The following is a 16,048-nucleotide window of genomic DNA, read 5'->3' on the forward strand; positions in this document are numbered from 1 at the left end:
ACACACAGTATAGTGCCTATTAAAGTACCTACTTCTCAGAAAACCCTGCCTTTGAGATGCCACTTGTTTCATTTTTAAGAGGACACTGCATTAACAGTACATCACAAGCCTGTTCAGGGAAGAGCAAAACTATTTAAAAAGAGTTCATATGAGGGAGACCAGTTAACATGGGATATCTTGCTTTGCAGCCAGGAGCCAGCTGACAAGTCACAGATATACACCACACTAGCTGCTGAAATGGATCAGGAGCGTAGCAATGGTTTGGAAAGGTACACACCACACATAAATGGTGTTTCCTGCATATGGATGTTCTCCCACACCTTGGTCTAGAGGTGGTTTTACAAGGTAAGCAGCAATGGGCACACTTAGGGCTTGTCTACACTTACTGGGGGATCGACGAGCGATGCATCGGCAGTCAGCTTAACAGGTCTAGTGAAGCCCCGCTAAATTGACTGCAGATCACTCTCCTGTCTACTCCTGTACTCCAGTTGATTGAAAATTTTATATTCATACACAAGTGTTTATTATGAATGTAGTGCAAGGACTGTGTTTTTACCCTCACTGTAAATCATCGTGTACACTTATGTCTCATTTCTTCATGCATCCCCAATACGCTCATTCCAAGGCTCCAATTTTGGGAGAGCTTAAACATATGCGTAAACTACTAATGTAACTAGCGACACTGAAAGCAAGCATACTCCAGTGAGTACAAGTGTGTACGTAATATAGACATGTCACAAGTAAATTTATAAATATAAGATTGTCTAAAGGACCCCATAATACTTTGAAGTTTCACTCACCACAGAAAAGCAGCTACTACTGGGCTAATGTGCATAAATAGGTATTCAGCCAGTGCACAGCACAACAGTCAGTTTTGGTCAACGATATGGAGGCAAACCTCTCCTCCTTCTATGGCATCCTTAATATCTTTGCAGAGCAGACAGTCTCATCTCTCACTGCTAATGCTTGGCACAGGGTATAAGGCCTTGTCTACACTACAGGGGAAATTCAATCTAAGCTACACAATTTGAGTTACGTGAACAGCGTAACTCAAATGGATGTATCTTAGACCTACTTACCGCAGGGTCCAGACTACATGATGTCGACAGGAGATGCTCTCCCGTCAACTCCCCCTAGGCCTGGTCTACACTGCGGGGGGGGATCGATCTAAGATACACAACTTCACGGTGCTGGATCGAAGGCCGCAGCTCCCCTGTTCACTTTGCTTCCACCTCTCACACTGCTGGAGTTCAGCAGTCCATGGGAGAGCGATCGGGGATCGATTTTATCGCATCTACACTACATGTGATAAATCGATCCCCGTGTGTATATAAAACATAACATACTCTATGATTAAGTTCCTTTGGGGCAGGGATTGACTTTATACTTGCTCTAAAACACTAGGTACACACTTATGACACTATAATCAAATGATAAAAACAAACTGTAGCTCAGAGTAAGATTAAAACTTAGAAGAGTAGAGAGCCTGGGAGCAGGTATACAAGTAGACAGACATCCGAAAACGTCTTGCTCCATCTCTGAACAATAATTCAAATTTAACTCTGCCCCCTATGGCACACTAGCTGGCTGTCTATACAATAAAACACTGTTAGAATGCATGCCATGGTGATGTCTCCAATATTAAATCCTTTGTTTTTTGTCACCCCAGTAACCTTGTCTCTTTGCAAAAGAAGTTCTGATTCCAGGACCTGGATAGATCAGGCTTGTACCTAGAAGCTTGCTAGATAGGAATCTAGTGATACCTGGCAGATTTAGTTAGCCCGTGGAATAAATGAACTTGGCCCTACAAGGTGTTGAGCGTCACTTCCAAGTTACTAATCATTTCAGTATTTTGTGGTCTTTAAGACGAAAAGACATTTGAAGAGGTCTTACTCCATCTCTCTACAATATCATCATAGCCTTGCATGCCGAGGTATGGACAATCCCTAAGGCTCTAGGCTGCCTGCTCCATCTCTCCTTATGGGGGATTATGAGGTTAGGTATTTCCTGGAATCCCCCATAGTCTTAAAGATGTATCCAATGCACACAGCTAACAGCTATAATCAGCTTATCAAACTGGTCTTTCAATTGCTCCTTAATAAATATACAGAGAGAGAGAGAAACACTAAATAGATTAGATACTTGCCATCAGATGAATGGAGATACAATGTATATGATATTATAGTGAAAAGGTCCTTGCATGTTGTGAAAACAAGGTTAAAATCTGAGTGTATATAGCCAGAGGAGAGAACATAATAGTTATGCATGCAATTAAAACAGTATAGGCAAAAAAAAAAAAAAAATCCAAATCGCTATGTTCAGACTAACAAAAGAGAGAGGAACAAATTCAGAACTAAGAGTGTAGCAGCAATTTTTAATAATACAAGTTATAAATGGGTCATGTGACCTGAAATACAAAGCATACAAGCCAGGGATCACTCAAGAAACAATGAAAAGGCATCAGGGGAATGGAGTTGCAACAAGGAAATGAGTCATTACAAGTTGAATTAGTTGTCTCATTACTGATTAATATATCATCTTAAATGTAATTGGTAAAGGGATAACTAAATTGGTGAGATCAAAACAGTGCAGCTACTTTATGCACTGTTATTCTTTCAGTCAATTAGGCTTGCAAAAGATCTGTATGGTCCATTACGGCTGACACATTACAGAGGGATATTACCCTGGGATTTTGGGAGATTTTATCTGAATGAGTCAACAATTAGTTTGACTTGTTCTAGATCTCAGCCTTGGCTGGGGATTTGAATTCAAGGTTCTAAGAGGAGAGAGAGCAAATATCTTTTTTTTTGAGGGGTTCCCCCCTCCTCAAGTTTCCATATTGCACGGACTGTGGGAAAGTGCATGAATTTTTACCCTTCTGTATTTCAAATAACCATCAGTTTAATAAACTGAAAATGTATTGACGTGTCCCTATCCCAGTATTGTAACAGTGACATCATTTTCAAAAACCAGGCCCCATCCTACTGAATGCCACCAAACATGTACCTTATCCTTTAGCTCAAATATATTTTGCATGACCTTACATGAATTGCTTAGATAAAAGCCTTTTTTCTTCTACTTTTGTTATTTTAAAGTGCAGATGCATTTGAGTCATTTTCTCCTTTTGTTTCATATCCTTAAGATCCACAGCTTCAAAGACAAAATGTCAGCATGCAGTCGATTTATGACCGAACTCTTGAAGAGACACTGAAGAATTACCTTGTCAATCACCCCAAGGACTCTGAAGGCCTTCAGTTCCTCGGCAGGGCTCCTCAGGTTCCAAGAGGGCCTTGAACTTAGTGATCCTGGAGGCTAATGGAAGATATCAAAGATTACACATCAATCAGGGTGGTACTTGAAGGAAGACTGCCTGCTGTAGCAAATGCCAGACCGAAGGAAACAAAATTTATCATAAATAAGAGAGAGTGGAGATGAAAGGAGAACTTTTCTGTTCGTCCTTAAATGTAAGAAAAGTTGCAAGTAAATAAATCAAGATAACATTGAAAACAAAATTTTAAAATAGAAAAATGAAATGAAATTTATATAATTTCCAATGCTTTGCAGAGGTAAAGAAACTTCGTAACAAATAGCTGAGCTCCCACTGGAAACAATAATCAGAGTCTTATAGTTATTCTGGATTCACAATAGTTCAGGGCTTAAGGGATAGGAAAAAGGAAATCAGATGCTTCATAAATTATAAGAACACAAAATAGAGAATGCTAAATAGTGCTCTTTTTGTTTGATGGTAAGTGCTCTCTACTCATGTCAGTCATAAACCCTGATGTAACAAGGTACCAACACAATGATCCCCAAAACAGCCTTAGCCAAAGGTAGCTATGCATTACCCACCCAGAAATAAGTCACACTGAAACAGATGAGAGTGCATGTTAACTATTCAAGTAGTTAACATGTTGTTGAGTGTTTTTGTCCCCATTGTGTTTTGTGACCTATCAGGATGTAACTTACACAGTCTGTGTGTCAGGCATGTGTGTTCACTGCTGTATACACACACTTGCATAATATAAGCCCTGCTATTCTCTCCATCTCCCTTGCACACCAGGAATAACAGAATTTCACCTAAAAACAAAGTTTGGACTTTAATCCACGACAGAACGTGTGGTAAAAAGGGAAAACATTCTGCAATTTGTAGCACTAGTTCAACTAAAGATGACAGGCTACCTGCAGTGTCATGCTGTGCCCCAGGGATCTGGGGTGGGAGAAACCTAGCTGAGACCTCCCAGACACATCCCTTACTCCATCCCTTTAGAAGCCACCGAATGGCTTCTATGGTGTCATTGAGAAAGGAATCCATGCCACAGACAACACACTCCTTTCTGCACCAACCTATGTGCCTATGTTAGATCGCCAGGTGGTGGCTCACTTCCATCTGCCTATCCAGCAGTTGGGGGCGGGGCAGCGGGGGGAGGGGGAACGGGTTCAAGGGCAAGCAACTTGGGACAGGGACCTGTATCTGTTTACTTGCTCCATAGATCACCATGCACACCTATGACACTTGAACAAGTCACATTTTCAAAAGGTTCTAGCCACTTTTCTGCCCTAACAATAATCAGATCCTTCCCTCCAAAAAAAATCAAGTATGCAGCTTCCGCACAGAGCCACAGACACCAACCAGCTACCTACAGATAAGACAGCTTCCAATGGCTTTACAGATTAAAATATTAAACTGAAGCAAAGCTCTTTTGGCAAGTTTATCTTTTTCCCTGTGGAGAGGTGTAGTTTCCTGAACAAGAAGGAAAAGAAAGGTCCAAACCTATCACCTTCAGCAGCTACTGTTGAGGAAAACTAACTCCAGATGAACCCACCTTGCCAGATGGAAATAAAGAGCTAAAAGCAAGGAGGAGTGAAGGAAATCTGAGGTAAACTGTGATCCAGAATAACAAGATGAACATTCCTGAAAATGAGTGAGCCTCTGAGCCTGGCCAGTAACCACTGTCCAAAAAAAGCCACCCTCTTCATCCTCATCTAGACAAACTTCATGTCAAACACTATGTATGTCAACATTTGAGGGCAAGTGTCACTATTCTCACCATGTTTTCTTATGATTGCTGTAGACAAGAAGATCAGCCATGTTACCTAATTCTTGACAGTGACAATCAAGGAGTCAGGTCTATTCCCCTGGTTCTCTATTTGCCCACAATGATGCCCGCCTCCTTCTTCACAGCACTTTACATGCTCCTTTAGGTGTCTCAGTTGTCCCCACATTCCCACTTCTGATCAGAACTCAGTTTCCATCTCTGTGGGCCATTGGACAGTGGTTGTCCCCAACGTAACAATCTATGTAAATTAATTCCAACGATCTCAAATAAAAGCAAAAAAACTTTATTTGGCACAAGAGTAGAAGAGACAAAAATCAAGAATGAACAATAAAGTAAAATAAATGCTTAGATACTAGCATAATAGTGCCACTAGATGGACAAAGCTTGTGCTACCAAGTAAGTGGATTAAGTCAAGAACAAAATTTGCTCAGCTAAAGTGAAGTTTCTTCTAGCTAGTCAGCTTTGAATGTTATCAAGGAGAGATGCATGTTTCTCTCTTTCCTCCCCTTTTTCTTCAGATGTATTCCTTTTAGGTCTGCAAAGGAGGCATTTGTTCAATTCAGTACTAAATGATAGAGGGTGGTTCCATTGCCCTTGGGGGGTCCTTGCACAGTAATATCTGTTTCTTTCTGTTACCCAGCCACAGTGAATTTTTACTATACAAATTGTAATGAGTTCCTCATATCGTCTTCCTGCTCACTTTCCAAAAATACTGGATTTGCATTCAGTTAAGATTTTCCTCACTTCCAAGAGCATTTAGCCCAAGGAAAGACAACCAGCAGGGAGTTCACAGAACATCTCCGTTTAGTTATGACACCTCTTGGAAAAGGGTGATCCATTGCTATGTAGATGTGGACAACAGACCACAATATTAAAATTCTCTCAAGTACAATTGATATACGTATTAAGACAAACTCTCACAAAATGTTTCTCATTTAGAATGTCCCCATAAATGTATTTGTGGTTTCTTATTACAGAAACAGTTCCTCTTCAAAACAAGATTGAGGAGGCGGTGGGAGAGGGGGAAGGTTAAGATTTACTTTGGATTAGGGGGGCTTAATTTTATCTGATTTTCTAAAGGTTTGCTTTTTAACTGTAACAATCTCTTTAAACTGCTCTTAGGGCTGTGAAAAATAAGACAAAAGAATTTTCTGCCCTTTCTGTCCTTACTTAATATAAATGTAGACAGACACTTATGTTTACTACCTGGGAGCAGTCATTGACAATCACACAGTTTAGTGTGACTGCAGCAAAAATACAAACTAAGAACAGATGAGTCCCACAGGAACTGGATTGGGAAGAGCAAAGTAGAGATCTATTAAGAATGTCTTGAAACAGGATTTTTTTTTGCACAAGCTAGCTCAGCTAAGGATATCCGCTTAAAAAGATGGAAGCTACCTCAAAAAGCAATTTAATATGGCAGAAGCTGCTGAATGCCCCAACTCAATTTACTTTATAAACTGCAGAGTATGCAGTAAAAATACTTAAAACCCACTGATAGCACTTTTTAGAACCAGGTATCCTGCATAATATTACAAGAAATAAACTAAATCAAGAAGCACCAAAGAATTTTTAAAAAAAACAACTATAAAAAGTTACCAGAAAGGACTAATGTGTTTAGGGTACATACAGAAGGTTATCTAATTCTAAAAATGGTTTTGAGACAACTAAAAGCCAAGAAATTCAGACAGACAATCTTACAGATTCAGTTTCAGAGAAATGAAGCTAAAGCCTACCCCAGAAACTGATCCATCTTCAGAGAAGGATTTCTGGTACAGGCTGGAAATTTTTTCAGCACGCATTAGATATTCTGCGGTCTTCCTCTTCACTGCTTCTCGACGAGCTGGACTTGACTCACCTAGATGGAGTAACAGAAAATAGTGAGGGTTTTTTTTTTTTTGTTTGTTTGTTTGTTTTAAGTGTTTCCATATATTTGGGCAAAGAGATTGACTTGATTTTGCTGTCTTTGGCTCCAGCCTTATTCATGGATTCTGATAGCCAAGCCCAACAAATATTCGATTCCATATTCTCTGATTTGGGTAGTCTGGCAAAGATACAGTTTAAGTCTCCTTATATACTCAAATAAATGAAAACTCTTACCTTATTTTTGCCAATTTGGTGTCAGTTTCCATGGAAACAAAATTAAGAACTGGAGGCAGCAAGTGAAATGGACTCTGTATCCATGGAAATCAGATTAGTGCATATATAGTAAAGGTTATAAATTACTACTTTAAAAAATAGAAGAGGCAAAACTTGCTTATTTCCATCCTTCTGACCTATACTTCCATGAAAAGGGGATCAGAAATGCCACCAATAGCCAGGTGAAAGTGACAACTCACAGATTTCAGCTGCTGGCTGCTCCCTTCCTTTTTGGCTAAGAGGCTAAAAAGTTTCAGGTGGTCACCAGCCAGGATGACAAGATGGAACCACTCCGCCTGCAGGCAAGATACAGCAGTAGCAGCCTGATGAGAATTCAAGCCCCCTCCTAGCAGTTCCGAGTAAGGGCTGGGCTTCTAAATAGGGCATTGTGCCTGAATCTTATTAGCAGCTTCATCTTTCATATCAACCACTGGATATTAAGGTTCTGGAAAAATTTTCCAAAATGTGACTGTTGTCTTCTACTTAGGAAAGAATAAACTGAGTGTGTCTTGTTTAAACAAATGCAGGCTACTGATGAGAGCACTGATATATATGGTCTGTAAACATGGGCCCTAGCCCTAGTTCCACCCATACGTCACCCTCTCCCTCAAGCCAGCAGGAGCTCAGCTCCAGATGGAGGCCAGTAGCCGAACACTGGGGCCAATGCTGAGGCTGGCGGGGCTGGCACTGGGGGCAGCCCGGAGCTGGGGCTGGTGGGGGGTCCATGGCAGTTCGGCATGGGCTCCGCCGGCCGAGGGAGCAGGTGCTTGGGGCTCTGGCAGAGGGGGAGTTGGGAGAGGGAGGGACCTCAGGCAAAAGGGATGAGGCCTCATGACTAGACACCCATCTGTGTAAAAATGCAAACAATATACTTTTTAAATTCTCAAAACTGGCTTCCAGTTCTGTTGCTTCTGTCTGTAGAAGGAAATTTTATCTTGTACAGATGTCTGCAACTTCTCTAGAGACAGACAGTCATCAAATCCTTCGACATCCATCAAGACTTGTTTCTCAGGAACAGCTAATTTGTTTATATTAGTAGTATTTGGCTTCTCTTCAGCCAGCATTTTCAGTTCACCAGAAGATTTTAAGACTAGTATAAAAGTCAAGCTACTGCTGTAATTGTTGATTATGTGTTTTTAGTGTGGATGTTTATCACTGTTTACCTATTTTTCTCCTCAATGCCTCAGTTATTTTAGAGTAACTAACACACAAGATGGCATGTCCCTATGAGTTTTCGTTGTTCTCTCCTATTTTCATTCAACATTAGTTTCACTTCATCACTCCGGATAGGAAAGAAAGAGTTTAGTAATATTTATTTTTTAAATATTATATTTATGAGTTATTCACTCATTTAACATTTTACCATACCAGGAAGGACTGTATTTTCAAAAAGGTGAAAACCCTTTGAATAGAAACATCTCTCTCACGGCTGACAGGAAAGCTGATCTCAATACTTACCAGTTCAGCCTTTAAATGCTTTTAACACGAGGTCTGTCTTTGAGCCAGACTAGGAGAATCAAATAAGTTTGTGGAGTTCGGTTTATTTTGTTTTCTGAATTTACATTAGTTTGATCTCCAATTTTTCAAAATCCAAGAAAGGTTATGAAAAAATACCAGCTGCCTATCAGTCCAATCACTCCTTAACATACCAAGATCACCTGGCACATCTAATATATAGCACATGTGGACCATGTAGAATAGGCTACCAAATTCAAAGAAGATTTGAATAATAAAATGTTTAAAAACCTGTTACAAAACACTTAGATTGTGATGATGAACAATCCACGAAACTAAACGCAGACTCTAGCATTTATCCCAGGTTTTCATTTTTTGTAGCTCCTCACTTAAATAAGATATTACGATAAGATGACAGAAATTCCTATGTTCAAGATCTTTCGCAACAGTGGTGCGTACCTCACACGTCAGAGAAATGCAGAGGGGTGGTATTTGTATGTTTTATAGGAATGAACAATTGATCAAACTATCCAAAAACTATCCAAACTTTTTAAAAAATTAAGAGGGCAAAGTAATTTTTTCTAATACAGGCTTTTTATTTTAAAATGTTTCTTGGGAACATTTTATTCATATTTCCAACAGAGATCATGTGGTCACTCTTCAATATGGAGCCCTGAATCACTGATATGAGCATCTTTTATCAAGATTTACACTTCAGATATATTTTTTAAAATAGTAGCAAACAAGAAGTGTTAAAGTCCTTGACTAATCTTTACAACTGATCATACAAATCCATCCTGCTTAAAACTACTATTAATTTTTCATTTAGGTATTTTCATAGATACTAGAAGATTTGTGTTTCATCTGATCAGTATCAAAGCTCTCTCCACACCCTACCCCATTCATTGGGATTAAATCAGCCATGTCATTTTTAATGTTTAAAAACTATGCTGCTGAAGCAAGATATAAAAAAGTGTGGTAATGATGATGACAGAGACCTTTGAACAAAAACCCTTTGAGATTCCCCCCCCTTTCTCTACGCATTTGCTACAGAGCAGCTGTGCCTCACACAGATTCACATGAATGAAAATATTAAGGCGAGAAACCACCCACTTAGTTTATTTTCCATATGACTTTCCTGTAATTATTTTGTAAACTGTTCACACAACAATATATAAAAACATCTGCAAAAACAGGTAATTAATGTGTCAAGCCAAACTAATGTATTTTTATGGTGTCTATGCTTCGTCAACTGTAATTATAACTCTTTTTAAGCAAATGATGATGTGTTTGTTGCAATGTGCAAGTGGTTATTTCAGATGCTCTGTTTACTGTTACCGCAAACAGAATATAAAAACTCTACAGCTACTTTGCTGCACATAAGCCTCCACCTAAACAAGCAGAAGCAGTCTGCTCCCTCATTTCCCAACAGCTTTGTGTATTTCCAAGTAATAAAACACATTTCTTAAAATCAAACTTGGTGTTAGATCTGCTGGCCAGGACACCTCTGACCAATTAGAGGTACTCAGTAAATACTGCCAGTAGGCAACTATTTAGATTTTTGAGAATTATTTAACTCAGACACACTCACAAAAATAGAAATTATCAAAAATATTCAAATAATCTTGAGGGTCTGACATAGACAAAGAGCATGGATATCAGATAATATCGCCTCCTTAGTCACCCTGTGGTCAGCTGATGAAAATGAGCTATATAGACGCAAGAAGAATTTCCACAGAATAATTACAAGAGGTAGCACATGGCATACTAAGAATATTATGAAGAATATCTGGGTTCTAACATGCAGTGAATATATCTTTCAATTGTCACTTTGCTGGATGTCGATGTGATGGCTACTCAAACTCCAGCTGGTTACTTGTTTAGTGAGTAGATCCTCTTAGATATAAAAAGGAATTATGTTGAGATGTTGGCAATGAGCTATTGAAAGTGACTTTATAAAATAAACCTGTATTTAAAGTTTACAGATCAGAAAAGGCCCATAAGCAAACATGTGCCTTGATCAAAAAGTCCATTTGATAGCCTCAATGTGCTCCAAATACTTTCAAGAAGTACCCTGAATCGTTAGACATTTGAGTGACATGCTGCATTTCCCCCAGGATACTGTATAGCATGGACTAAGATGGAAATTCAGATTGCCAAGGTATATAGGTAAGTAGCAGGTACTAACAGAAAGAGGAAGAAAAAAAAAATCACTGAAGAGGTCTGAAAGATGTTTAAAGTTAGTTGTATACAGCATTATATGGTCAACAAATGGCTTATCCCACATATAGAAAGATGCAACCAAAAAGCTTTTAAAAAGGCACAGTAAATAAAAGGAGGGTGCCAGCAACCAAGTATTACATAAGGTCAGAAATGATCTCGATCTCTCTCTCATTCCCTTCTCTGACCAAGGCACTCTTAGCTCTCTTCCCATCAAGGGGCTGTCTAACAACCTCCAAGCCTCCACCTGTCTCATAAGTAATATATTATAGATCAGTGCTTTCTGAAGCAAACACATAGTGCCTTCATACATGCAGTAGTTTGGTTGTACCTTCATTTACCTCACAAGAAGAAAAACCCCGTCAGGACTTGTTCTCTGCTGTTCAGTATACTTAATGCTTTACATCTTCAAGGAACTGCAGACATGTTAACTACTGTAATTAATACTCACAGCAGAGATGAAGTATTATTTTGAAGTGGAAAAGAAAGGTGAAGCAACTTGCCTAAGGACACAGTAAATCAGTGGCAGAGTCAGGATTAGAAATCAGAAGTTTCTAGATCCCGATCCTATATTTAGTCCAACAGACCACACAGTTTCTCTTGGCAAGTGTGAAGACAAGACCATCTCCTCTCCCTCCATTCTCCCACCCTCCCCCTGTAAAACACACACACACACACACACACTCACTCTACAGTGCCATGTTTGGCTACAAAGAGCAAGAGCAAAAGGGAGAAGAAGTTAGAACTGCTTCTGAAGATTAAAATACAAGCTTCCACATGAACATTCATTTCAAAAGTTGCTCATCTCTCCCACTCAGATCCACTATCAGTGTTTCTCAAACTGGGGCTGCCGCTTGTGTAGGGAAAGTCCCTGGTGGGCCAGGCCTGTTTGTTTACCTGCCCCGTCCGCAGGTCCGGCCGATCGCAGCTCCCACCGGCCATGGTTCGCTGCTCTGGGCCAATGGGGGCTGCTGGAAGCAGCGCGGACTGAGGGACATACTGGCCACCACTTCCAGCAGCCCCCATTGGCCTGCAGCGGCGAACCGACTGCGATCGGCCAGACCTGCAGACGGGGCAGGTAAACAAACCGGTCCGGCCCATCAGGGGCTTTCCCTACAAAAGCGGCAACCCCAGTTTGAGAAACACTGCACTATCATACTTAAAATACATTGAGAACTTTTAGATCTCAAAGTGCTTTACAGAAGTGGATATGCTCCATTTATCAGATTGGAGTAATTCAACTACACAGCTGTTCAGACACTTGCCCAAAGTCACACAGCTAATCATTGGCAGATGCAGGATTAACACTCTGGCCTACCTACTGATCCATGCTTCCATCAGAGATACCCTTGCCTACTTCTAGGCCATAATTACAGTTAACTCTGATGACCATACCTGGGAAAAAAGGGCAGGCAGATTAAGGGACACATCTTAAAAAACACAGCCCTTCATGAGAATCACTAAGTGCATCCAGGAATGGAGAAAGAATCAGATTCAAAGAGAAGATGCCAGCTAGGTAAGAAATTGCTGTTGCCTAATTCTGCACCTGAATCTCCTGCACAGATGCAATGCCAATTGAAGGACACAAGAAATGGTATATTTCCTTATCACTTAGGGAAATAGCTTATCAATATAACTTTGATGCAGCATATATGGTGGAGTATATCCAGTTACCTTGGATTTGGAAAAACTGTTGACTGGACAGAAAGCAGGAAAAATACACAATATACATCTTCAGAGACTCCAATAATTCCTTTAGCACAACCAAAGTTGACATCAGGATACTTTTATGGTATAAAAAAAAAAAAAAAAAAAAAAAAAAAAAAAACACCAAGCAGGAAAGAACTCAACACACACACAGGTCCCTTTTATACATCATAAAACAGCAAAGGACACCACAAATCTTTTTTTGTTTAGTTTTTTTTTTTTTAAACAGCTTTGCAGGTCCCCATTAAGTTTGTTTTTTATACAGTTTCACAGTGAAGAAACTTGCCATGGGTCAGAAATTAGAACCCATTGTTTCCAATAATTCAGAAGAGAATACCAATCTTGATACAGAGTTGAGCCCCCTGCACATGTTTTAAGAACGAAGACCGGGGTCTCTAGTCATGTGACTGCTAAACAAACCTACACTTCTTTCTCAACTAGTTGGTGAGCCAGGGCAGGCTACCCCACGTAAGTAGGTTATATATGTAATACTACATAAATCTTTGTAGTTCAAAGCAAACCTCCAATTTAAAAATAAGTCAGTCAACGTACCAGAATGAGCTTGGTCCATCTCTTGCAAGATGAGACAATAGTGTTGGAGCATCTCATTTCAGAACGTGAGACTTGTGAGCTATTTATTCTTGTGAAGGAAAGAGAGATGCACCCCACATGGATCTGATATAGAATTAAAGATCAAACTAAACAATCACCTCTTTTACCAAGAATGTAGAAGGAATCTTATGAAAAAAGAATAACCTTGTAAGCTCCTTGAGGGAGACTCCAATCTGCATGACTGAGACCAAACAGAATCACTTCTATTCACCTCAGAGACCAACACAGACACTAAAGTTAGATTTTGACATCATTGCCAGGGCCCTAGCCAGGAGAAAAGAAGGGCTTTCCTCCTCTTCCCCCCCCCCCAAGTGATTCATGACAATTGATTGAGTTTCAAGTTAGAACATTCCACTGCTGTAATTTTTAGAAGGCATACTTTGCAGGTACCACAAAAGGTATGGGAGAGTAATACACAGCGGTCTCATACCACACAGAAAAATCATTTGACTGCGTTGAGCTGCATTTCCTTTTGGAAACAATAGCCCAGGTGAGATTTGGAGGAAGGGAAACATTCCATGTTTCCACCTTCCAGTCTGCACAGTGCTGCTGAGGTCTAAGATTTATACAAGCTCACTGGATAACAGATCACTTTCCTTTTTGCTAGATCATCATCTAAATCAGATGATGTCTTCTCTCTCCCCTGTCCTCAACTAACCGCAGTGAACCTTAGCACATGATGAGGATATTTCTACAGAAGGAATAAGACCAACAAGCTACCATTATCTCTTTACTGATATTCTATCGCTTCTAGGTATCTCAGACCCTTCTGTTTTTCCCTCTCTTGACTACTCAAATATTTCAGACCTTATCTGGATTTAAGAACCAATCAGAAGAGGTTGGATGTTTCTTCTCTTGAAGAACATACCAGGAATTTGAAGGAGGAACTGTCTATGCAGTTCTCCCCAAACTCCAAGAATTTGGCCATTGATCGAAACAGTAAAACTTTTTTTCAGATACTAAAAGCCTGAATAAGCCATTCATAAATCACCCAATGTAACAGTTAAAATACTCTTTTCTATATATAAACAAGTTTCTCTATGTCCTTCACAGCCAGCCCACATATATCCCCCAGCTGGATTTTTGGATTTTTCAAAGAATGACTCTGTTTTCCATGGAGTAATAAAAATGGAAGGAGGGGAGCCTTAAAAGACTTATTCTTCCCCACAATGAAAGGAGGTTTAGCAGCACCTTCCTCATTAGTGGGTAACCCAGCAGTTATTTTTGCTTATCCGGTTTGAGGACCTCTGTTTTTATTAGTGCAAATACTTCTTACATCATACGAACGAGACTGATATTTCCTTATTAACCAAATAAACTTGTGCACGCTGTAAGTGAACATGCAATTTGTAAATCTCGACACTGCGGCCACTATTCTGTAGCCTTGAAATTTCAAGCACACTTCTGGGAAATTTGTTTCAGGAATGGGAGGAGAAGCTGAGTCATGAACAAGTCCCCCCAGATGCCACAGAAAGCTAGAATGCTTTTTAAGTTGACTGCATAATTAGTTGCTGGACATGTTGGCAGCTCTCAAGGAGGAAGCTGGTGATTTCAGCACCTGGAAGCAGTTTGGGATGGAGGATGAGCACACACGCTGGCAGTTTGTTAATGATCAGCACTGAAACAGTTAATATTGACATTTTGTCTTCTTCGGGTTTCAGAGTAACTAACTGATTGAGATAATTGTGCAGTTCACTTTTTTGAGTTATTCTTTCTAGCTATCTGCAGACGTCATCGGATAGCTACACAAGCGTGAAGAATAGCATATTTTTAAGTGAAGCTTTAAAGTCTGAAGCACAAATTTGTGGCATCAAGTGGACTCTCTAGAACATAGATCCCTCATAACTTTCCAGTTTGTATATAAGGACTAACATCTGGGTTCTTTTAAGGACTCTGAGCACATCACATTTAACGCATGTTTACCTAGGCATGTAGAACTCACATTCCTTGAATGAAGGTACCAACTCCCAGCTCAGACAGTGAAATAAAATTTAACCCACCAATGGGTTATCACAAATCTGAACAGAGTATATGGAAAAATATGTAGAAATAAGTGCAAAGGTTAAGGCTACATAGGAAAGTGTTCTGCATGTGGAGTGCTCAAGTGACTAACAGGCAGGTAAAGTTAAGAACGATAAATTTTACAGTACATACAAGACAGCTTTCCAAAAGTTTTATTCCTAGGAGTATCTCACTTCAGATAAAAATGTTTCTTGCATTTATAACTGTGTTAAACATGACAGAAGCTGGTAATCTGTCATATGTGTTTGTAGATGTCCAAAGAAACCAGTGATCTGGTCATGTGGGGCAGACCTACCTAGCATCTGCATTCACACTAAGCTCTGGCTCTATTTCCCATTGAGCAGTTAACAAAAAAAATAAATCAGTCAAACTACATGGATTCTACCACGGAAGAAACATCCCTGGACACTCTTTTAAAAAAAATAAAATCTGGAACCTAGATCAGCACAAAAACAGAAGGAGAAGCAGCAGCCTCCTAGCACTGATAAGAAAACAAAATGGTGCCAGCAGCAGCATGTCCTCCAACACTAGCACCACAGAAACAGGAGACCGCTTTGGCAGTCAGAATAGTGGACGTAGTTACACAGAACCTTAGCAGAGAAATGAAAAACGAAATGTTCCAAGCCTCTCTGCAGTCTGTTCTTGGAGGGCATTCTACTAAACAGAGAAATATGACTGAAAGTCAGTGAATGTGACACCAACTTGTTACATGGCAGAGGAAATCCAACAGGAGTTTGAAGACAGACTCCTGACTCCAAGAAAGAAGCTAAAACAGCCTGAAGAATGAGGGATTGCAGGAAGGAGTGGGGTGGGGGAGAGATTGATATTACAGAACT

At 39.9% G+C, this 16,048-nt stretch overlaps 1 protein-coding gene across 3 annotated transcripts in view; it reads right to left on the minus strand.

The window, feature by feature from the left end:
• The window catches only part of RPS6KC1 (ribosomal protein S6 kinase C1), a 111,844-nt gene that overhangs the window by 58,697 nt on the left and 37,099 nt on the right, over positions 1–16,048 (minus strand). For all 3 annotated transcript variants that reach the window (XM_050950213.1, XM_050950215.1, XM_050950212.1), the window contains 2 exons: positions 6,794–6,915; positions 3,220–3,312 (listed from right to left, as the gene is read on the minus strand). In XM_050950213.1, coding sequence (XP_050806170.1) covers positions 3,220–3,312; positions 6,794–6,915 — 215 coding nt within the window. The remainder of the gene's footprint in view (positions 1–3,219; positions 3,313–6,793; positions 6,916–16,048) is intronic.

Source organism: Gopherus flavomarginatus, chromosome 4 (genome assembly GCF_025201925.1).
Source record: "Gopherus flavomarginatus isolate rGopFla2 chromosome 4, rGopFla2.mat.asm, whole genome shotgun sequence".
NCBI lineage: Eukaryota > Metazoa > Chordata > Testudines > Testudinidae > Gopherus > Gopherus flavomarginatus.